The following is a 24,323-nucleotide window of genomic DNA, read 5'->3' on the forward strand; positions in this document are numbered from 1 at the left end:
CACTTACACTTTTCAGTGGGAGAGGTTGTGAGTTTGAAAGATGCCGATGAAGCAGCCTGGCTGAGTTGCTGCAGTGTATCTTGTAGGTAGTATTCACTGCTGCCATTTTGCATCAGTGGTGGAGGGAGTAAAAGCTGAAGGCAGTGAATGGAATATCTATCAAGTTGGTTGCTTTGACTTATCTAATATCAAGCTTCTTTTAAGTTGTTAGAGCTCACTCAAGAGGAGAATATCAGATCACACTTCCAGTGGATGATACATACTTTGAAAACTCAGGAGATGAGTTATCACTCCAGAATTCCCAGACTCTGGTCTATTCTTGAGCAACAGTATTTATATGGCTGACCCTGTTCAGTTTCTGGTCAATGATAACCTCAGGATATTGATAGCTGGGTATCCATAATAGTAATATCATTGAATGTCAAAGACTAGATTCTGATTGTCTGGCACTTGTGTGGTGTGAATGTCATGTGTCACTTTTCAGTTCAGGCCTGGATGTTGTCCAGGCCTTGCTGCATCTGGACATAGAGTACTTTAATATCTGAAGAGCCAAGAATGCACAATGTTCCACACCAATCATTAATGAACAACCCCATTTCTCACTTTATGATAAATAGCAGAACATTACAAAAACAGAGAATGACTGAGACATGTCATTTAATGTAAATAGTGTTAATTGACATTTTGTTTCTTATCCATTGGGTCAGATGAGGCAAATGTCAAACAAAAAAATAACAGGAAAGATTGTTTAAAGGTTCCTGGGGAGTGGCACTTGGTGGGGGGAAATGATGATGCCCAGTGGAGGTCCTTGGGGCTGATGGGGGCATTTGTCAATGGCATTCTGAGAGCTAGAAGCTCTCATGGATGCAGCCATTTTGTGGTTCTTGATTCCAGGAAAACCATATCAAAAGTCTGAGTATGACAAGGTATTTTCCAGAAAAAGAGATAATGGGGCTCTCACTGGCTTTCCAACTGGGGTCAAGACTTCCATTGTCTCCACACAATTCAACTCTGGATCTGGAATTTTGTATAAGGGTGTAATGGTTCAGAAATGTCAAGGAGCAGATTAAGTCCGTCTGATTTGATGAGGTGACCTGGGGACAGAGAATAATTCTTTGTTCTGTTTAATTGCAGAAGTACAACCTAATAATTTTTATGATAGTCTTGTAGCAACATCTGTTATGATAACGTAACTTCTGTCTATTTATTATTGTACAATAATCTCCATCTTGTTTAAGACAATATCTCTTCTCATTAGAAAACCAGGTGGTTTTCCTCAACTTCACCAAGAAAAAGGATCTTGGCAAAAATATGTTTCACCAAGATGAGCTGTGGCAAGAATCCAACAGGCAACATAAAACATTTTTCTAAAATGCAGTAAACATACTGTAACAATGTAATGAAAAGAACAAAGTTCTAAGAATTGTATTCCACTCCTTCCAAGTCTTTTCCTGTGTTTTTTCCCCAATGTCAACTGATCACTTCAAGACATCATAATTCATGCAAGATGTAAAATGAATGAGATTCTCATCATGAGTGCCACAATATAGCTAGCAATTGTATAACAAGAGACATGTTTTCATTGGCTCAGACAAGTTGTGCTAATTTCTCAAGTCATCTCAAGTCCTCCTGTGAAAAGTAGCATTAGTAGCTTAACATAACATTAAAGGGCAATTCTCAAACAGTCCTCTGAAATGACAGATAAAAGTGCTTGCACGCTTCGTACGATAAGAGTGATTGTCAAATTTTACATGATGAGAAACCCTGTTGCACAATGAATATAAACTGAAATATGTTAGGGAGAAGGAAATTTCATTCATTTTTTGCTTCTGAAATAGATTTTTCTTGTAAGAAGAAACAAATAAAACCCATGTTATTGGGGTTCAAATGTCCTGCTTACCTCTCTCACAAGATTTGCCAAGAAATCCAGTTCCAGAGCAATCACAAATGTACCTGTTCCAGCCTTCTCTACAAACACCATTGTTTCGGCATGGATCACTAAGGCACTGCTTTGGACCTTCCTTTGCACAGGAAGGTTTAACTCCAGCCACATTTTGGATTTCAGCCATTCTCCGTATATCTTTGCTTTGACCATCGATGAACAAGTCTCTGATACATCCTACATATCCGTAGTTAAGAAGAGCTGTCCACACTTCTGTTGGGAAAATAAGAGCTGCTTTGTTCTCAGGTAGTCCACCCAAATATAAGTCATCATCCAGGTCCAGAATTTCACTCTCCCCATGTGCCATATATGGTGAACGCTTGCTGTTAATGGTGATAGTACCTGGAGAGAAAAGTAAAAAATAATATTGAAATTTAATGTTTTTTTAATATCTTCTTCACTGGGAATTGATTATATGGGCACTCACTTTGGCTGAGATATCACTTTTCATTTAAGAAAAAAGGTGAGTCCACATTTTTTGTAATATACATATTTGCTGCATCTCAACTAAAGCAATACCATTCAGTGTTTCCTTAGCAACGGGAATGTAATGATACCATAAGAGGAGTAAAAATGCTGATGAAGCCACAAAAATGAGTTTCATAATAAGCACTTATCATTCATTTTCCTATATGACTGCAATAATCAATTAATATCAACATTTAATAAATTCTTGGAGATGCAAAATGTTATGGTTGCTGATCTTCAAAATCTTCACAGGCATTGAAGATTAAATAAACCTTCAATACTATTTTTCACCATGTTCCAGATGTATTTTTAATCAACCTGTTCGGACATATTATGACATCCCTCTGGAGAAATTAGGACTTTAACCCAGGCCTCCTGGCCCAGCGGTAAAGACATTACTACTGTGCCACAAGAGCTCTTACACTCATGTTCTACATTATTCATGAACCAACTGAAACCATATGCCACCATTACATTAACCATCAACATTTCCTGAGCATGTTTCGTGACCATGTTATTCAATTTTCAATCTGCTTCCTCTGAATCTTATCAGTTTTGGCACTGAACCAGACAAGGAGAAACAAGCTAAAACTTTGAAAAAATGTGCAGTTTCACCCTTTTGCTATATTTTAGCATGATGTCTCATTGCCAATGGTTTAATAACTTCACCATTTGTGAATTATTGAATTCTAAAGAATTATTGTCTCTGTTTGGTTTTTCCATCTCTGAGGCATCTGTTCCAAATATGCAACCTTCCACATTAGTGCATTAAAAATGTACTTTTTTTTTCCCCTTATCTGAGGATTCTCACCTGGTATGGCTGACAGGGCCCTTCGCCATGTAGAATACATCTTACGTACTTCATCCATCATTCCTTTCCCTACCTTCCAAGACATTGATATCATTCCCTTTGGCTTCAACTTTCAACCCATCAGTTTCTGTATTCAATGGATCATGCTTTGTTACTCTACTGTGATGCCACTACCACATTTTCTCCTCCTCACCCTTTTATGTTTTGTAATGCCACATGAAGTGTTTGGATTCAAACCAGACTGGTTGAGAAGCAGGCAAGATCAAGACTTATCTTCAGACTTGGACTTTTTTATAACACTGGTTATTGCATCGTAAGACGAAATTCTTCTATACATTGTATTCAAAAATGTACCAGGCTTTAATTTTACGAGTACATTATTCAAAAGTTATCCCATGAATTCTACCACCAACTGCTCATCAATATTCCACATACTTCTCTACATTCTGGAATATTGTGTCCAGGTCTGGTTGCCCAGTTTTGGAAGGATATTATTAAGCTGGAAAGGGTTCAAAAGAGATTTACCAGGATTTGTGGGTTGTGGAAGGTTTGAGTTGTAAAGAAAGGCTGGTTAGGCTGGGACGTTTTTTCACTGGAGCATAGGAGGTTGAGAGGCAGCCTTGTAGAAGTTTTAAAATAATGAGTATAAATAAAGGAAGTGGTTGATGTGGTATAATTACAATGTTTAAAAGACATTTGGATAAGTACATGAAGAGGAAAGGTTTGGAGGGATATGGGCCAGGACCAAGCAGGTAGGTCTCGTTTTGTTTGGGCTTATGTTTGGCATAGAATAGTTGGACCAAAGGTTCTGTTTCTGTGTGTATGACACAATGATTGTTTGCACTTTCTACATGATTAGTCTTCGGGTTCCTGCCTCACACTCCACATACTTTTCTTTCTTCACTCCTCGTACCATGTGTTATTAATGATCAGTAAGGTGTAGCTTCATGATATCTTCACAAGGTTTCTCCATGGTCCGAAAGTTCTTATGAATTATCCCAGAGGTATCATTCCATCTGGGATACCTTGATTCACTCCTCTTTCATCCCAAGCAACCCCTTCCATTCAAGCACAGGAGATGCCATCCCAGTCCTTTCACCGTCTCCTTTCTCAATGTCCAAGAACGTCATGGAGACTGCTATGTATCTCTACTTCTCTCAGTTTCACAAAGTAATTTCCTCTACCTTCGGCAGACCAAACAGAATCCGGACACCTGTTTTGTGGAGCACCTTGGTTCAGCTGGAAGCATGAGGGTCCAGTCACCTGCCATTTTGTTTTTTTGCCATGCTTCCTCTGTAACTTTTAGGCCCATTTCCTGCTGCAGTGTTTGAATGGGGATCAATGCAAGCGCAAGGAAAAGCACCTCAACTTTCATCTTGGTACTATACATCCTTCTGAAATCAACACTGAGTTCAACAACTTTCGACTGTAACCTCTGTCTCCATCTTATTCTGGGTTTTATGTTTGCTGACTTGTTCTTTCTGTATCTCTCCATGTAGTATTCAGGTAGCTGCTCTATGTCCATCCACATCTCACCTGAATAAAAGCTTTATTTCTCTTTTTTTTTCTCCCATTCCCATTCGCTTTTGCCTTTTGCATCATGGAATGTTTCATTATTTATCACCCGTCCCCTCCAATTTATCATTGACCTTTTGGTCTTCCTGCCCCAACCCTGGTTCTACAGATTTCAAACCTGTTACATTTCTTTCTTTCTTCTGAAAAGCCTAAAATATTGAGTAGAATTCTCCTCCACTTGGTGTGGCCAAGAATCATGCCAAACACGGTGATTATGAGGGGCTAGAATGGCTAAGTATTGTGAAAATTTTCCCAAATTTCTCAAGCCTTAAATGTCAAATTCAGAATATTGCCCTGGTGGCAACAATATTATTTCCTTGCATTTGTATTAAGTTAAAGGGTAACTCATTTTATTTACATCCTATTTCCAATTTTCCTCTCCTCTGCTGAGAAACAAACATGCAAATTCATGACAGGAAAAACAGAGCAGATATCTGGTAGCTGCAGCTCATTGAATGCCTATCCTGGCCATCATATCATTGCTTCTAACTCTCAATGTTCCTGGATGCGCAATGGCCACCATCCTTCTCAAGTGTTTGTCCACATAACTTTATAGCTACCTGACCAATTGAGCAGCGCTTTGAAAATTTGTACTTCCAAATAAACCTGTTGGACTATAACCTGGCGTTGTTTGATTTTTAACTTAGTCCAACCCAGTCCAACACTGCCACCTCCTCATCATAACTTCACATTGACATGCCACAAGCTTCACCACATTATCATGCCTGCTCTCAAACCAATTCAGACGTCACCTCAGGGTTTTAACACTTGCATGCTTCTACCAGGTCACTCTGTAAGCAGGAACCACCACACATCTCATGATATGCTCACTATGTTTTTGCACCAACATGCCAATATGCATCTTTAACGCTCTTAGCTTGCTTGGCACTGACTCACTTTAGGACTTGCTTGGTTACTACCAGTCCTGCCTGTTTCACATTCCTTTCTCAGCGCATACTGATTTTAGCACTGAGTTAACAGCCTGCCAGAGTCTGAGTATAATTTGCTTTATAGCACTGTGGAACAGATTGGCAGCTTGTGATGTTATAGGGGCACTGAACAGTCAGTCTGTCAGTCTGCAGACGTGTTATTTTATGACACACTAATGGCAGAGTTGCAACATATGACAGCAGTTTATGTGGCAAACACAGTGCATGTTCTTTAGCAATATGGCAATACGTAGAAGTAAATATGTGGGATGGCACAGTGGCGAGCACTGCTGCCTCACAGCACCGGGGACCTGAGTTTGATTCCAGCCTCAGGTGACTGTCTTTGTGGAGTTTGCACAATCTCCCTGTATCTGCATGGGTTTTCTCTGGGTGCTCCGGTTTCCTCCCACAGTTATAATATGTGCAGGTTAGGTGAATTGGCAATGCTAAATTGTCCATAGTGTTCAAGGATGTGTAGGTTAGGTGCATAAGTCAGGGGTAAATGTAGGGTAAGCGGGTAGGGAAATGGGTCTGGGTAGGTTACTCATTGGAGGGTCGATGTGGACTTGTTGGGCTAAATCGCCTGTTTCCACATTGTAGGGATTCTATAAGTCTATGAAAGGGAAACAGTCCTTAGTGAGGTGAAAGGAAGTTAGAGTCCATCAATTAATGGACAGTTAGTCAATGGGTTCATCAGATGACACTACAGCGCGTTGAACATGTTCAGTCTTGCAGATCAAGTGTAAGCAGTTCAGGAATTACTGGCAGCTTGTTTGGGTGCTGCAGAGACATCAGTTCTAGGGATGGGTCAGTTCATCCTAAAATGACACTGAGACACGGACTAAGTAATGTTGGAACTGGATGCAGGAAGAGTTTGTGGTCATGAATGAACAGCAGAGATGGTATAAATGTCCTCACTTAGTGCCTAGGAAGCACAAAGCGAATGAAGGATTAGTCGCTTATGAGAATGAAAGTGGTGTGAGTGCTTGAATGGACATGATACATGCAATAGTGACAGCTGTAATCCATGAGCATTGGTGAGATATGTGTGCAGTGGCCGAGTTTACCCTGGCGGACTGCAGATAGTCAGAGACCTTCTTGTGGCTTTGGTGGGCATTCCCTTTGATGTGGAACACAGCTTTGAGCTGTGTTGAACTTTTGTCCAATTGGCTGGATGTATTGGTATCACCTCCCTTGCGGTCAACAGGAAAATGGACTGCACTTTTCTCTATGATCCCATTCATCCATTCCTACAAACCACTGTCCTGGAGGAGCTTCCTTTCCTCTGTGGCATTTTTCGGATTGAACAGTGCAGTTTGAAAGGAAGCACCTGGTTGGCAGCATCCGAGGTGGTATTAAATTTGGCACTGGGACACACATGCCGTAGTTCACTTCTACCTATCTGGTGAATCTCCCCATAAAACACTCCCAATAGCTCAGTTGAATAATTAGTGAGGTGGGAAAAGAAAAACTGCATGAGAAAATTCATCCTGAGCTATGGTGGACTGGACACGATGAAACTCCCTCGACACACCCTTTAATCATAAATGGACACATTTAGCACCTTAACTGTTTCTCTCCATAGATGCTGCCTCATCTAATGAATACTTCCACTATGTTTTGCTTTTATTTCAGATATCCCACAAACTGACAGTATTTTGCTTGTGTAAACTCTTGCAGTCAACAGTGATGGAGACTTCAGGCTAGAAAAAAAAATGTACCTGATTTCCTTGAAAATGAAACTGTCCTTGGACTCTAACATGCTTTGGAAGCATGACAAAATCTAAATTTACAGTAGCTACCTGCATTTGTCACCAGGGGTTTGAGTTCGGTAAGTAATTCCTGGAAAATGGTATTATGGGTCACTCCAAATCACTTTGACACACTTTCTGTGTCATGGTTACAAAACAGCTAGAAGCCTGACAAAAATTCAATTACCTTACCATGTAACATGTCTTTGGATATCTAAAGGAAGGGGATGAAATAAAATTGGTACTTCTAAACATAAGTTCCTGCAGGTTATATTGATACAAAGCTAGCACAATGTTTGCAGATTTTGAAGACCTTGTTTTGAAATCATCTTTCTTTCTAAATTAACATTCCATAGAGAGAGAAGAACTTCTTATCATGGATCACTAGTCCAGTAACTTTTTTATTCATTTCACGGGATGTGGGTGTCACTGGCTAGGCTAACATTTATTGCCCATCACTAATTGTCCAGAGGACATTTGAGAGTCAACCACCATTGCTGTGGGTCTGGAGTTACATATAGGCCTGACCAGATAAAGATGACAGATCTCTTTCCCTAAAGGACATTAGTGAACCAGATAGGTTTTTCCAACAATTGACGATGGATTTATGGTCATCATTACACTCTTAATTCCAGATTCTTTATCAAATTCAAATTCCACCATTTGACACGGCAGGATTTGAACCCGAGTTCCCAGAATGGTAACTGGGTTTCGAGATTAATAGTCTAGCAGTAATGCTACTAAGCTATTGCCTCCTTTTAGTGGTATGACAAGCATATGTATTTTTTTAAGTGGATCCTTTACAATTCCCTCATGTATTATTAAAAAAACACATATTAACAACTGATAGTAGGTCTAAATAGAACAAAATCTCCTATCAAGACTCACAGTAAGGAATACGAAAACTCTCCAGTGAATATGTGAAGGGAGAGGATTAGAATGGAAAGAGGGTATAGTAAATAATATTTATATCATATATGACACAATTATGAAAAGTGTAGACAGACACATTTTTAAGTTAATCTTAAAAAAAAAATCTTTGTTTATACTTTGAGGTTTTGAAGATTAAGGCACGCAGAACACATCAGAACACAATTATTTGATAGTCATTGGCTGTAATATTGTAGTGATTGGAACTAGGTGGACCTCATTGACTATGAGATCCTTGATTGGGGTTGTTAACCTGGGCCAATCAGGTAGCCCTGGCAGACCAATGTTAACAGGCATTTGCAGGATGACTGGGAACTGGGTGGTCAATGACCAGCCTGCAGGAAAGTGGGCCTGAGGAGGGTCAGTCAGTATGCAGGGCGACCAGAGACCAGAAGGCCGACGGCTGTCCTGCAGGAAAGCAAGCCAAGGACGGTCTGATCAGTATGTGTTGTGGACTGGTGTCCGGTGTCTTTTTTATAGCTATATTGTGTCTGTGTTCTATGCACTGTTTCTCAATTGATTGCACAGTCTTGCCTGTGTTTGTTACTGTTATCTTTGTGATGAATGGAAGTAGGATTTGAGGTTTGTCCTCGTCTCCCTGAAAACTGGTTGAACGGGTGGGGTTTGGGGTTTGACCTCAAAGTCCTTTCCCCCGAACATAGTGTTTTTTTGTGAACTGCTGCTTTCTGTTTATTGTTAACTGTAATTTGTACTATTTAATAAAATTAAGAACAGGAATGTCTGCCTTAGAGTGGCCGGAGGGTAGGGGGGATGAGTGGGTTGCTGGGTGTGTGTGTGTAGGGTGGGTGGGGCGTGGGCAGTGTAGGGTGTGGGGGTTGGGAGGTCTGTATTCTATGGACAGTTTCTTGTCTAATTGGACTATCTTGTATGTATCTGTTACTGTTCCTTTTGTGATGACTGAAAGTGGGATTTGAGGTTTGTCTTCAATCTCCCTGAAAACTGGTTGAACAATGGGGTGTGGGGTTTGGGGTTTGGCTTTGCTGCTCTTTCCCCTGTACATAGTGTCTTTTTGTGAACTGCTGCTTTCTGGTTATTAACTGCATTTTTTTACTGTTTAATAAAATTTTAAAAAATGTAAACAGGGATTTAGAATCTCCTCAGTTCAGAGGACTGACTCCGAGCTGGCTGGGCCACAGCCAGTGTACTGTGCACAAGTGTAAAGGGTGACTTGGTAATGAGATACTGGCCTCCGTGCAGTTATTTCAGCCCTCACCTACACATGTGCTCATGCCTTCAAAAAATTAATTCAGTGTTCAGGAGTGGTTGTGTCTGACCAAAGCAATATTGACCCTTCTTTAGATTTCTTCTTAGATTTTTTATTGTCATGTGTACTCGAGTACAGGAATACAGGAGTACAATGAAAAGTGTACAAAGTCACTATTTGCCACCTTAGACGGGATTAAAAACAGAAGCAGAAATAAAAGAAACAGCCAATGAGAAAGGAAACACCCAGATCACTTCCCCACCTCTACCATGTGTCGAGAAAAAATATTTATATAAACTGGACTTCAGAATCTCCTCAGTTCAGAGGATTGATTCCAAGATGGATGGCCAAGCCAGTGTACTGTGAGCAAGTAAATAAAGGGTGACTTGGTGATGGGATACCAGCCTCTGTGCAGTTTTTCCGATTTCATGGACAATTTTGGATAAGACTCCTCAGGAAAGATGTACAGGCCTTTGAAAGGACACAAGGGAGGTTTACCAGAGAGAGATCAGTCGGATAACATTTTAACCCTGGACACTGGACTCAAAATGTTAGTTTTGTTTCTCTACAAATGCTGCCAGTTCTACAGTGTTCCTCAAGAACTCTCTGTTTGTGATTCAGATTTCCAACAGCTGCAGTTCTTTGTTTTATTTATCTGATGTAATCTGGTTATAAAGAGAGCACGGATGGCTATGAGGTGATTGAATAACTTTTTATCAAGGTGGTGAGAAGAATTCATGGAGTGGATAGGGAAAGAATATTCCCTTTGGCAAATAGATCAATAACCAAAGGTCCCTGACTCAAAATCATTGGTATAAGAATTACAGCAGAAAAGCACAGAATGTTTTCACTCAGAGTTGTTGGAATTTGTACTAGATGAAAAGGTGGTGGAGATTGATTCCATAATTATTTTAAAAGGAAGTTCAAAAGATACTTGAGGAGAGGAAGCTACAAAATGGCCAAACAGTGGGATGTAGGATAAAAAATGATTGCTCTTTCAGAACGCCAGCACTGGTCTGATCAGCTAAATTACTCTGTCCATACTGTATGTTTCTATGGTTTACAGACAAATCAATGATTTATTGTACCACCATGTTTGTCACAATTAGACTAGCTTTTAATTCCAATTTTTAAAATCAAATTTCAGCATCTGCCATGGCAAAATTTGAACTCAAATTCTCAGAACGTTAGCTAGCGCTTATGGATTTGTAATCTAGTGATGTTACCACTATAAAAGAACTGAGGGTCCAGAGCTAAAGGGAATGTTAATAGGACAAATGAACGAACAAAAGGTAGGTCGAGAGACTGTGTGAATGGCGGAATCAAGGATAGCTGAGACAAAAATCTCATCTTTTGATCAGTTACCCTATTGCATTCTGGATTCAAAAGTCACTTTAATAAATTCAGATTGCAATCAGTGACCCTATTTTATCGATTATTATGGAGGTTATAACGAGACAAGTAGGGATTTTTTTTTGATTAAGAGTGAGTTGCGAGAGCTTGTTGGAGGGATTCACTCATGAAACCTACCATGTTCTCTGGACGTATCATACCGAACTTGCCATATAAATTCCACTTTTCTTTTGTAGTGGAAACATCACTGGACTAATAATCCACAGGCCTCAGGCTATGTTCAGTGAACACAGATTCAAAACTCACCATGGCAAATGTTGAAATTTTAATATAGTAGAAAATAATAGAATGAAAAGCTAGACTAATGGTGACTATATAAGCATTGCCTACAGAACTATTGTCATATATATTTTAAAAACACCTGGTTCATAAACATCCTCTCACAACTGATTTCCACCCTATCTTGCCATACACCATTCCGAGAATATCTTGACACTCAGTGGATATCCATGTAAAGACCAGTATCCCTTCCACCAACTTCAAATTTCAAAGCTCATTGTAGACCTGGACAAGCATTGTCAGTCCAAAGCTGCCCTGTGCAGTTCCTGATATTTGCACAGACATGGGAGACAGGGAGAAATTAGCACTCTGCTTTAGAGGGAGAGTCTTCGAGGCCCAGCTGGATGGAGTGGTGACAAAGCAGGACTTCCTCCTCCCCCAGGACCAGAGTGTGACCATAACACCAGACCATGTTAGCCCTTTCCAAGGTTGTAACCAGGATTAAAGTAGACTCAGATATCCGAAGGAATCACTAGCAATGTAGGAAGAAGTTCAATTTCCTTTTCCACTCCATCGGGGTAGGTTTCATTATCTTCTCTCTGATGCTTCATACTCATTTTAACTTTGTGACTGTACCCAGCTCCAAAAAAAGACTCATGGTCTATCACTCTCATCACTGCCTGCTACATCTTCCCCATTCGCTCTCACACACCCCAGTCATTGACAACATTAATCCAGCATGCCCTCCACACTGCCCAGCCATTCACTTGGGACATCTCCTCACCTACGCCAACAGTAATGTCTGTGCCACTAGCTTTCATTTCCCTTAATACCTGACTCTCATTCTATGAGGAAAATAGTCCACAACAGGGTAGAAAGGCTCAAGATAGGCCGTGTGATGAGAAGATGCTGATTCTGACGGCCCTGTATATGCCCTGGCCTACCATTGGAGGCTGCCGTTGACTTATTTTGCGAGAAACCTGAAAGCAAAAGCTGTTTCCTTGGCTTACCTGAGGCCTACTGACAACTATGGAAGCTTCCTGGCTTTGTGTCTGTGCTAACTGGCATGGTCAAGACTGCAGCACTGTGAGCCTGGTATCTCTGGCTGAGGAATCAAAGCGGAAAACGGCAAGACAAAGCAATGCAAGGTGAGCATCTGAGTGGAAATAGAGTGACCAAGTGAACACCCTAAAGGTGCAGTCAAGATTAAAGTGGTGCTGAAAAAGCACAGCAGGTCGGGCAGCATCAGAGGAGGAGGAAAATTGACGTTTCGGGCAGGAGCCCTTCATCAGGAAGGGCTCCCTAGAGGTCCAGCCTGGGCTGGTCAATGAGTAGGATGTGCCTTCTTAAGTGCACAGTATCCTTGCTGCTGCATTACAATGATAGTTGCTGGCACATCATGAAGTGCAGGACACAAAATGGTCCAGCACTGGAAAAGGCTCTTCAGCCCATCATGTCTGCACTGACAATGATGCCATTCTAAACTAATCCCATCTGCCTGCATCTGGTTCAATCCCTCTATTCCCTGCCTGTTTTTGTACTATTTAAACACCTCATTAATAATGCTATTGTACACCTTCTACCACACCTCTAGCAGAGTTTTCCAGGACCCACCACCCTCTGTGTATAAGTCTTGCCTTACATATCTCCTTTAAACATTCCCCTTCTCACTTTAAACCTATGTCCCCCAGCATTTGACATTTTCATCCACAACTCTCATGATTTGACATATTTCCATCAGGCAACCCCTCAGCCTCTGAAACTCCAGGGTGAAAACAATCCAAGTTTGTCCAGCTAATACACTCTAATCCAGACAACATCCTGGTAAACCTTTTGCACCCTTTTCAAAGCCTCTGCATTCTTCCTGTAGTATGGTGACCAGAGCTGCACATAATACTCCAAATGTGCCTAACTAGACATGTAGACAAATGCAAAAAGAGTTGCCAACTTTTATACTTGATGCCCCAACCAATGATGGCAAGCATGCTGAACAATTTCCTTACCACCTTGTCATTTTCAGGGAATTATGGGCTTGCATCCCAAGATTCTCTGTATATTAATGCTCCTAAGGAGCCTTGATACTGTCCTCATGCATTTGACCTCCAAAAATGCTTCACTTCACATTTGTTACCAAAGTATTTGACAATAAATTATCATTGGCAATTGGTAAGCCATTGCTGCCTAGTCAGATTTTCACCACAATATTCACGAAGAGCATAACTGGTGTCATGGGTTGTTCCCAATATTGAGATGGACCCTGTTGCACTAGAGGTTCAATTCTGCCACACATTTCAGCTGGATTTCAGTTTGCTCACTGAGCTAAAAGTTCATTTTCAGATGATTCGTCACCATACTAGGTAACATCTTTAGTGATCCTCTGGATGAAGCACTGGTACTGTAGCCTGCTTCTATTTGTGTTTGGGTTTACTTGGGTTGGTGATGTCATTTCCTGTGGTGACATCATTCTCTATGGTGATTTTACTTCCTGTTCCTTTTCTCAGTGGATGGTAAATGGGATCCAAGTCAATGTGTTTGTTGACAGAGTTCCAGTTGAAATGCTATCCCTCTAGGAATTCTCGTGCATGTCTCTGTTTGGCTTGTCCTAGGATGCAGCGTTGTCCAAGTCGAAGTGGTGTCCTTCCTCATCCGTATGTAAGGATACTAGTTAGAGTGGGTCATGTCTTTTTGTGACTGGTTGTTGTTCATGTATCGTGGTGGCTAGTTTTCTGTCTGCTTGTGCATTGTAGTGTTTGTTACAGTTCTTGCAAGTTGTACTCAAAAGGAATGGGTACCCAATGAACACAGTCCGCCGATTCTCAGCAACATACCCTAACAAGCAGACAAAACATGTCCAGAAACCCGAGCCACTCTCCCCTACATCAAAGACATCTTGGAAATGACTGCCAGACTACTCAGACCCTTTGGCATTATGGTAAGTCACAAACCCACCAACATACTAAAACAGCAGTTGATGAACTTGAAAGATCCTATACAGACAAGCAAAACTAATGTCATTGACAAAATGCCTTGCAAGAACTGTAACAAAGACTACATTGCACAAACAGGCAGAAAACCAGCCACCAGGATACATGAACATCAACTAGCCGCAAAAAGAAATAACCCATCTCAGTAGCATCCTTACATAATGATGAGGAAGGATACCACTTCGACTGGGACAAGACATCCATCCTAGGACAAGCCAAAAAGATACATGCACAAGAATTCCTCAAAGCATGGCATTCTAACCAGAACTCTATCAACGAACACAATGACTTGGATCCCATTTACCACCCCCTGAGAAAAAGAACAGGAAATGACATCACCACAGGAAATAACATCACTAACCCAAGGAAACCTAAACACATAAATAGAAAGTGGGCTATACCACCAGTGCTTCATCCAGAGGCTCACTAAAGATGTTACCTAGTATGGTGACGAACATCTGAAAATGAATCTTCTAACCCAGTGAGCAAACTTTACATCCAGAACCTGAACCTGAACTACAAGTCTTCTCAAAACTCACTAACACATTTCAGCATTGGCGCACATCGCTGAGAGCCGTTTAAGATTCCACCTTTGAAAATTTCTAAATGTAGTCAACACAATTTTGTGAAAGACAAATCATATTTGACCAATTTATTAAGTTTTTAAAAGTAACAATGTGGATAAACAGCATATTTAGATTTTCATAAGGCATTTTGTGAGTTATATATCAAGGGTTACTATAGAATTTAAGAGCTCGTGGTATAGGGGGTAACATATTAGATTGAAAAAAGGATTGGTTAGTTAACAGGCTTAGTCATAAAATAGTAATTTCAGGGTGGCAAGGTGCAATGAATGGAGGACCATAGGAATCAATGCTGGGACCTCAATTATTCATAACTTATGGAATTGTTTGGATATGGGGATCTAAAGGTATAGTTAAGTTTGCTGATGACACAAAAATAGGTTGGAGTCCACCAAAGGATATTGTTAGGTTAACCAGTGGGCAAATGTTAGGCAATAAGTATACAATATGGGTAAGTGTGAATTTGACCACTTTGAAAGGAGAACAGAAAATAAGCAATTTATATAAACGTGGAGAGAGATTTTTGAACTTTGTGTGCAGAGGGATCTGGTGTCCTAGCGCACATTTCAAATAGTGTTAGTATACAAATATAACAAATGATTAGGAACGCAAACAGAATGTTATTGTTCATTAATGGGGGAAGTCATAATTTGAAAGTAAAGATATTTTGCTGCAGTTGCACAGGATGTCAATAAGACCATGTTGAGAGTACCATGAATTTTTGGTCTACTTATTTAAGCATTTGTCTAAATATGTTAGAAGCTGCTCAAAGAAGGTAAACTCAACTAATAACAGGGGTGGGAGTATCAGCTTATGAGGGAAAGGTTGGACTGGTTGGACCCGGATTCATGGTGGTGATCTTATTGAGATATCTAACATCCTGTGAGGAGGTAACAGGGGTGATGCTGAAAAGGTTTGCATTTTGAGGGAGAGATGAGAACTGGGGACACAGCTTTAAAAAAAGCTATTCCCCTTTAGATGGAGATGAGGAACAATAGTTTCATGCAGATATTAAGATTCCATGGAACTCTTTTCCTGTAAAATAGTATAGATAGAGTCATGCAGTATTTTTAAAGCAAAGATGCACAGACTCTTGAATAACAAAGGAATTGATCAATGGTTATTACAGATTGATAAGAATATGGAGTTGAGGCAACAAACAGATTAGCCATAATCTTTGTAAAAATGGTGGAGCCCACTTGAAACGCTAAATGTTCTACTCCTGCTCCTACTTTGTTTGTACATGTGTGTGTATATATGTTCATATGTTTTGGTTTTAATCTAGTTTTCCCTTGTTTTTATTTTCCGATACCTCATTGCACATTCAATAAATTGGTTGGCAATTTAACATCTACTTTCAGTGACAGGATATTCAACTTTTAATTTAAAAATGCATAAAATTGTAAAACTTCCTATTAATGACAATGTTTTATGTATGGCTGTTCTCACAAATTTCTTCATTTCAAAGGGGACCTTGGTGTACAAATCCATAGATCACTGAAGATGTCAGCACAGGCAGACAGGGTGCTGGAGAAGGTCATACGGGATGTGTGCCTTCATTTGCTGGCATGTAGAACAAAGAAGCAAGGAAGTCTTGATACAACTTTATACAGTATTGGTTAGGCCACTGATGGAAAACTGTGGGCAGTTCTGGTTACCACACTATCTGAAGGATGTCATTGCATAGGGTGCAGAGGAAATTCACCAGGATCGTGTATGAGATGGAAAATATAGTTAAGAGGAGAAACTGGATTGGCTGGGTTTGTTTTCGCTGGAGCAGAAGAGGCTGAGGGGTGGGGTATCTGATTGAGGAACACAAAATTGTGAGAGGCAAAGATAGGGTGGATTGTGAGTATCTGTTCCCATGGCAGATGTGCCTAAGACCAGAGGGCATAAGTTTAAGGTGAAAAAGAAGTGGTTTAAAGGAGAACTGAGGAAAATCATTCTCACCCAGAGGACCTGAGAGGGTGGTGGAGCCAGATACTCTCGCAACATCTGATGAGCACTTAAAATGCCAAAGCATTGTAGGTATAGACAAGCGGAGGTTGGATGGTCTTCAGAGGGTCAGTGCAGACTCAATGGGCCTAATGACCTGCTTCTACACCATAGGGCTCTATAATTCTATGAAATTAAGAAGGTTTAATGTAGTTTGGTGTTTGTTGGTCAGCATAGACATGGTGCTGGGCCAAAGGCCCTGTTTCTATGGATGGAATATGGATAATTTATCTTGACAAAATTGACTGCAGAAGGTCAGCTGATTTTTTTATGGTTCCTGTTTTTACAGGGAGTCAGTCATGTCTAAATATGCCTCTGGAAAGTTATTAAGATGAAAGTGCATTTTTGGACCTTCTCTTGAAAAGACAGCAGGATGCAACGGATCGATAATGGAATTAGCAGTTACTATTTTCTGCTTATTCATTGGAAGTCAAATACTATGGTCATCCCAGACCTGGCATCTGTAAATTTACAATCTAATAAAGAAGAACATGAATGAATTTTTTTGATAACAAGAATGTGTAAATACCTGCCATACATTTGCCATTGGTGTGACATTTACCTCCGCCATTAAATGGTTTGTGTAATGTTGTCACATGACAAAATTGGGACCATGATGCAAAATAGCAATTTATCCACAAAGGGGCTAGGGCCAGTCAGTCTGTGACAAGTACCTCAAAGGTGTGACACCGTGCTCAGCAAAGCCCTTTTCTGACTTCCTACAATTTGATATTTATCCCTGCTGAAGTTTCATCACAATTTTGACTGAAAAGATTTCTACCAGAAACCTGCCATTATTGGAGTATCTTTGTGAATTCTACTTGAGGCCAACAAATTCCATTGTACCTTCAGAGAACTGAAAAGAGAATTTTCAGGTTTGGATATTCAGACCACCATTTTGGAGAAACAATGTATTCCTGACTTCCACCAGTTTAAATAATCTGTGTGTTACATCTCTACAAACCATTCTTTTCTTATAGACAGTCTGTTCTTCTATAAAGCGATGGTTGCGTTCTTGTGCAATCTTGCGTTATAGAAATTCACACTTTAGAATCAGTGCTTAAAGTGTTGGCGCTGTGATTGCATTAAAGCCAACACACATTTTAAAAGTGCGTGCTTTAGAAACTGCGCCTCGATTCATCAATGGCGTTATAGCTAATTCACATTGACGAAATGTGCATTATAGCAGAAGTACCTGTACATGCATACTTTGGATGATGAGAGAATGATTGTTGTGATTATATTTGGGGTGTTATGCAAAAATTCACTGAACATTTCTTTTGAATGTCCTCTGCATGGGGTCTTCAATGACCATTGAGAAAGTGTCTGGGTCATATCACTCTCACAATAGCCATGAAAGCCCACTCTTTAAATATTTTTGAGGCAGAAAGAGATAGGTTCTTGAATATTAGTGGGATAAAAGATTATCATGGATATGCAGGAATCTACAGTTGAGGTGAAAATCAGATCAGTTATGATGTTATTAAATAGTGGGGAGGGCTTGAAGGGCTGAGTGGCTTATTGTTGTTCCTTGTTTGTATGTTAATATGTTCATAAAACTCTACACTACTGTGAATGCAGTCTCACCACTACTCTGTACAGTTGGAACAAAACTTTAATAATTTTATACTCCATCCTCCTTGCAATAAAGGCCATCATTCCATTTGCCTTCCTAATTATGTAATGTATCTACTTGCTAGTGTTGATTCAGATACAAGGATACAGATCTCTCTGTGCTACAACATTTTGCAACGTGTCCCCATTTGATTGATATTTTGCTTTTCTACTCTTCCTAGCAAAGTGGAGATCACCATATTTTCCAATATTATTCTCCATTTGCCAAAGTTTTGTTGACACACTTAAACTATATCTAATTGTGGACATCCTCACAACTCGCTTTCCTATCTTTGTATTATCTTCAAATTTGGCGACAATACAGTTAGCACTGTCATACAAGTGACTGATATAGACTGTAAATACTTAAAGGTCCAGTGCTGATCCTTTGACTGTCCACTGGTTACAGTTGCCCACCTGAATATCATTCATTTTTATCTGACCCTGTGTTCCATCTTCGATATCCAATCATCGATTCATATTTATATTTCATCCCATACCATATATGTGCATTAGTATTGTGCAGTGTACTTTATGTGGCACCTTACCACATGACTTTTGAAAATCCAAATGTATTAAATCTACAGGCTCTTCTTAATTCACTCTGCTTGTTACCTTTTCAAAGAACGGATAAACATTTAACACAATTTCCCTTGCACAAAACTGACTGTAATATGCTTTTCAGCTTGTCATGCTCAAAGTTCCTTAATAATAGATTCTAAAATGTTTCCAATGATGCATGTTAGGCTAAATTAGCTACAGCTTCCAGCTTTCTAGCTATTGAGTAGAGGATTTTCATTAACATTTTTCTGAAGCTCGGATTTTTCCAGAAACTTTGGAATTTTAGAAGATTATCACCAATGTGTCAATTACCTCTGTTAAGACTTAAAGATACAGGTCATTTTAGATTCAGAAGAAAGGTCAAACTTCAATTGCTTTCCTTTTTTTCTGGTTACTGTCACCATTTTAAGATCCTCCCTCCCCTTTCCCCTTGACTTTTAATTGTTAGTATGATTTTTCTTAGTGTTTTCCACTGTGAAGACAGAAACAAAATGCTTCTTCAAAGTTTCTGCCATTTCCTTCTTCCCTATAATTAATTCTCCAGTCTCATCCTCTAACTGATCAATGCTCAGTTTAGTTCCCTTTTACTTCTAATATCTTCACAGACAGTTTAATTATATATCTCTTGTAATTTTTCTCTCATCTATTTTTCTCCAATATATGTTGAAAATTTGCTTTTGAAACTTTAGCCAAGCATTTGTCCTACATCTAATTTTGAGAGCATTTTTCATATTTTCTTTCAATTTCATACCAAATCTGAAACTTCCATTGTTAGCTATGAATGGTGAATCCTTCACATAGAGTATTTCTTTTTCTCAATGGAATATATTTTTGCTGAGTTACAAAATATCTCCTTAAATAGTTACTGCTGCTTATTCACTATCTTACTACTTAATCTATATTTCCATTTCATTGTTTATCTACCACCTTATTATTTAATTTTTTTTTCCATTTCACTGTTGCTGACACTATCATCATGTTCTTGTAATTGCAATTATTTAGTGAAATACTTTAATTTCAGAAGCACATTGCTCACCCTAAAACTAAATGCAAAATTCTATTATGTTATGATCACTTTTACCTTGAGTACCCTTTACTGTGAAGTAATTAACTAATCCTTCTCATTATAGATTACCACACTTAAAATAGCCTGTCCCTTTACAATAGATTCACAGAATCCATTGAGTTAGTAAAGCACAAGAAAAAGGCCCCTATACCCATTGAGTCATTAAGCAAGTATCTGTACTTTGACTGTAGCCTTGTATTCTATTGCACTTCAAGTGTTTATCTAAGTAGTTCATAAATGTTATGATGGCTCTTGCCCTTGCCACCCTTTCAAGCGGTCAGTTCCACCCACCACCCTCAAATTGTAATTTTATACGTAACTTCATAAAAATATTATAAATTAAAGCATAATTTCAGAGCCCCCTCTGGTCATCAATTAGTCACTCATAGGACAATCACATTGAGTGACCATCTCCCACACAGTGCCTTGGTCTGACCTAAAATTTAGCTTTGCAATGAGATTCATAAACCAAGAGGGAATATTCTGGCCCAGAGGTAAGCAAGGAAAGAAACATTGAAACATATACTCTGAATGGTATTGCGAATATAAATCATGTATATTAAAATACAACTTTTAGTTGAAGAGTTAAGCAAAAATGGGCTAAGTGTAATGATGGCAAGCTTGGTATCAATTATACTTAAAAGCTTGGGTCCATGTTGACCTTAGAGGGTAAGAGCTAGAATGGTAAGTTTACAAAAAAGCAGGAAGGTAAATCTCAACAATATTTTGGCATATGCCTGGGTCTTTTGGTAGATAGATGTTTGTTGCATTGCAGCACAGGTGCCAGTGCAGTTAAGACAGTCACATAACACTGATCAGATATGTTTCTGCCTTGCCTTTTATCATTCGCTGCGTGTCTTGGAGTCAGTGTAGTGTCTTAAGTCAGTTAGCTGTGTTGAAATATCGAGTAACATCAGTCAGCACAGAACCCAGACTGTTTGTACTAGTGTCTGTTATTATGGCTGTGCAAATAGTGTTTGAATGAACTTCAAGGGATCAATCTCACTAAGAACCTGACTCTATGATATATGTATGGACAAACAAATAAAAATGACAAACAGCATTAACAGTTGCAATACTTGCAGTGAAGAACAATCAGGAAGATTGGCAGAATCTTCCCAGCCTCTGGAAGACATGGGCAATGGTTGGTCAGTTGGTAACATAACAGCATTGTGATCAGAAGAGCGATGCTGAGAAATAAAAGTCTGATTCTGCATCCAGGATTGAATGGTGAGACAGGAATTTCCCGTGTGAGTAATGAGAGAATAATTTGCACCCATTTACATGTATAAGCAATTCATCATAAACTCTCTTATCTCATTGACATAGAGTTTACTATTCTCCCACATGAGAAAACAAGATGGTGACAAGAATCATCATGAGATTCAGAGTGGGTACTTGTGACTTCAGATCACCATTTGCTCCTGTGGGCCTCCATCTTACACCACAGTCAATAACCTCTCCGGGCACACTTAATGGGTGTGATCACCCTGTTCATGGTGATTGGTATGGACAAGCACCAACTTCATTGCACCTTCATGGGACAAGACAAACCTATTTATGATGCAGTTTCACACTTCAATGCTGCACTTCGGAGTGCACCAGCGCCTCTGTGTATAATGCTGCGGATAGGACATTTTCCACACAGGGACAGATGTCTAATCCACTGATCCAACCAAAGTGCACATCAGGACTCCTCATTTACTTATTTTGCACTCACTCATTAGGCACCGACTTGAGTGCTCACAGCACCATGTCTTGCCTTGCATTGCCACATCATGACTGGTCCCTCAGTCAGAAAAGGAAAGCTGTCTTGGTTTGCATGTCAGCACTTGTCAGGACTGTCAGCAGTGATCAGTCAAAGACAGATTGCCGTACATCACCATGTTATGTCAATCTCATACCTGCACCATGTGCAAGCAGAATATGTGACACTGTATATGCATCAATAAAATAGCCAAACCTCAAAGGCTAAGGGATATAGTCCTCAGTCAGAACAAGTAAGACATCCTTCACTGAGTTCCAGGCATGGTAAGTTAAGGGCATTATCCAATGTCAGCCCAAGGGCTAGGTCATGTTCTGTTGCTTGGGGTCTCTAGGTCAGGGTTCCTTATCTTGACAATCTGGAGAGTAAGCCACAGTCAGTCCCATGAGTTCAGTGCCACCATTCTGGGACATCGCAGTAAGTTAATTTGGAAATAGCACAAACATTAGGCAGGGTCCATCTAGTTCAGCATTTGGGGCACAGTCAGTCAGTCAGTCCTGGGGGTCAGCTCAGTGGAAGTGAACTGGGGTTATCAGAGGCCACTGCTGTGATATCAAATTTGAGGAAGTCAACTATGGAGACTGGAGAGAGCATGCTGGGACATAGACAACAATTGTGAAGGGGGAATGTCAGCATATGAAGGGTGGGTGGAGATGATAGTGCAGTGGAGTTCATGGGTTACTCTCAGGAGGGCAGTCGTTAGTGATCACATCCACAGCTTGAAATCACCTATAATCATAGTACCCTGCATGTGAAATGCATGCAGTATCCAACAGTGTGGGATTTAAATGCTGGTCACAAGCAAACTCGACCATATCATTAATCATTGCAGATTGAACATAGTCATCTTACAGCTCGTGTAGGAGGAAGTTAACCAACAAAAACTTATTCTGAGGGTACATAGGTAATATGTCTGATACTGGATTAGTGGTGCTGGAAGAGCACAGCAGTTCAGGCAGCATCCAAGGAACAGCGAAATCGACGTTTCGGGCAAAAGCCCTTCATCAGGAATAAAGGCAGAGAGCCTGAAGCGTGGAGAGATAAGCTAGAGGAGGGTGAGGGTGGGGAGAAAGTAGCATAGAGTACAATAGGTGAGTGGGGGAGGGGAGGAAGGTGATAGGTCAGGGAGGAGAGGGTGGAGTGGATAGGTGGAAAGGAGATAGACAGGTAGGACAAGTCCGGACAAGTCATGGGGACAGTGCTGAGCTGGAAGTTTGGAACTAGGTGAGGTGGGGGAAGGGGAAATGAGGAAACTGTTGAAGTCCACATTGATGCCCTGGGGTTGAAGTGTTCCGAGGCGGAAGATGAGGCGTTCTTCCTCCGGGCGTCTGGTGGTGAGGGAGTGGCAGTGAAGGAGGCCCAGGACCTCCATGTCCTCGGCAGAGTGGGAGAGGGAGTTGAAATGTTGGGCCATAATGCAAAATACAAGTGCACATTTGTTGATGTGTTGCTATTTAAGAACCAAGCTACACAAGTTATGCCTTAGATTACTCAATCTTAGAATCTTATATAAAGAAGTGCTGCTCTTTCTTTGATGCCCAAGATAGCCGAACATTTTCGCATTATTCAATAGGTGACCTTTATGTACTGGAAAATATTCAAATGGTTGAAAATGTTCACTTTTGATCAGCAACAACTGAACCTCACCCAAAAGTGAAAAAAACACAGAACAAAAGCTGTGATTGCTTCTGGGAACAGACAAAGACTGCTTGCCTTTTGAGAAGCAATAATTTCGCAGTCAGTAAATGATCACTAAACTCAGCTCATATTTTGGAATAGTGTTTCAATTACGCCCAGTCTGGTGATTGACATCTCTAAAAAAGGAAACCGTCTCTCCATATCTATACTGTCTATGCCCCTCAGAACTTTGTACACCTCAATCAGGTATGAGCTCAGCCTTCTCTCGCTCTAAGGAAAACATTCCTGGTCTATATTGTCTCTCTTCATAGATGAATCACTCTGGCTCCAGGGGCATCCCAATGACACTCTTGAATACCCTCTCCAATTCAATCACATCCTTCATACAATGTGTCAACCAGAGCTGCATGCAATACTGCAGCTGTGGCCTAACTAACGTGACACACAGCTCCATCATAACACCTGAGTTCCTGAATTCAATGCCTTCTCAAATAAAGAAAACATAGATATTTAAAAATGGCAAAGAGGATTCAGATGTGCAAATCGCACCTCTTACACACCTGATCCACCTGTTCTACCACTTTCAAGGATCAATGGACATGGACACCGACATCCCTCTGATCGTTTGTACTTGTTAGAGTCCTACCATTCAATGTGTGCTCCCTTGTCTTGTTAGTCTTTCAAAAATGCGTCACCTCACACTTTTCAGGATGGACTTCTATTTGCCATTTTCACCTGATCAAACCAGCCGCTCTATTTTTAGACGGTGGATGCTTCATTTTAGTTTCATCACTATAAACTCTGGAAAACAGTTTTTATGGATGATTTATGAATGCACAGAATTGCTGAGTAT

At 40.1% G+C, this 24,323-nt stretch overlaps 1 protein-coding gene across 31 annotated transcripts in view; it reads right to left on the reverse strand.

The window, feature by feature from the left end:
• Window positions 1–24,323, reverse strand: part of nrxn1a (neurexin 1a) — a 1,876,207-nt gene that overhangs the window by 928,951 nt on the left and 922,933 nt on the right. For all 31 annotated transcript variants that reach the window (XM_087991361.1, XM_087991355.1, XM_087991356.1 and 28 more), the window contains one exon: window positions 1,901–2,284. In XM_087991361.1, the coding sequence (XP_087847487.1) occupies window positions 1,901–2,284 (384 nt within the window). The remainder of the gene's footprint in view (window positions 1–1,900; window positions 2,285–24,323) is intronic.

This window comes from Chiloscyllium plagiosum, unplaced genomic scaffold, assembly GCF_037043375.1.
Source record: "Chiloscyllium plagiosum isolate Xiang-an unplaced genomic scaffold, Cpla_swu_hap1 HiC_scaffold_10, whole genome shotgun sequence".
Classification (NCBI taxonomy): Eukaryota; Metazoa; Chordata; class Chondrichthyes; order Orectolobiformes; family Hemiscylliidae; genus Chiloscyllium; species Chiloscyllium plagiosum.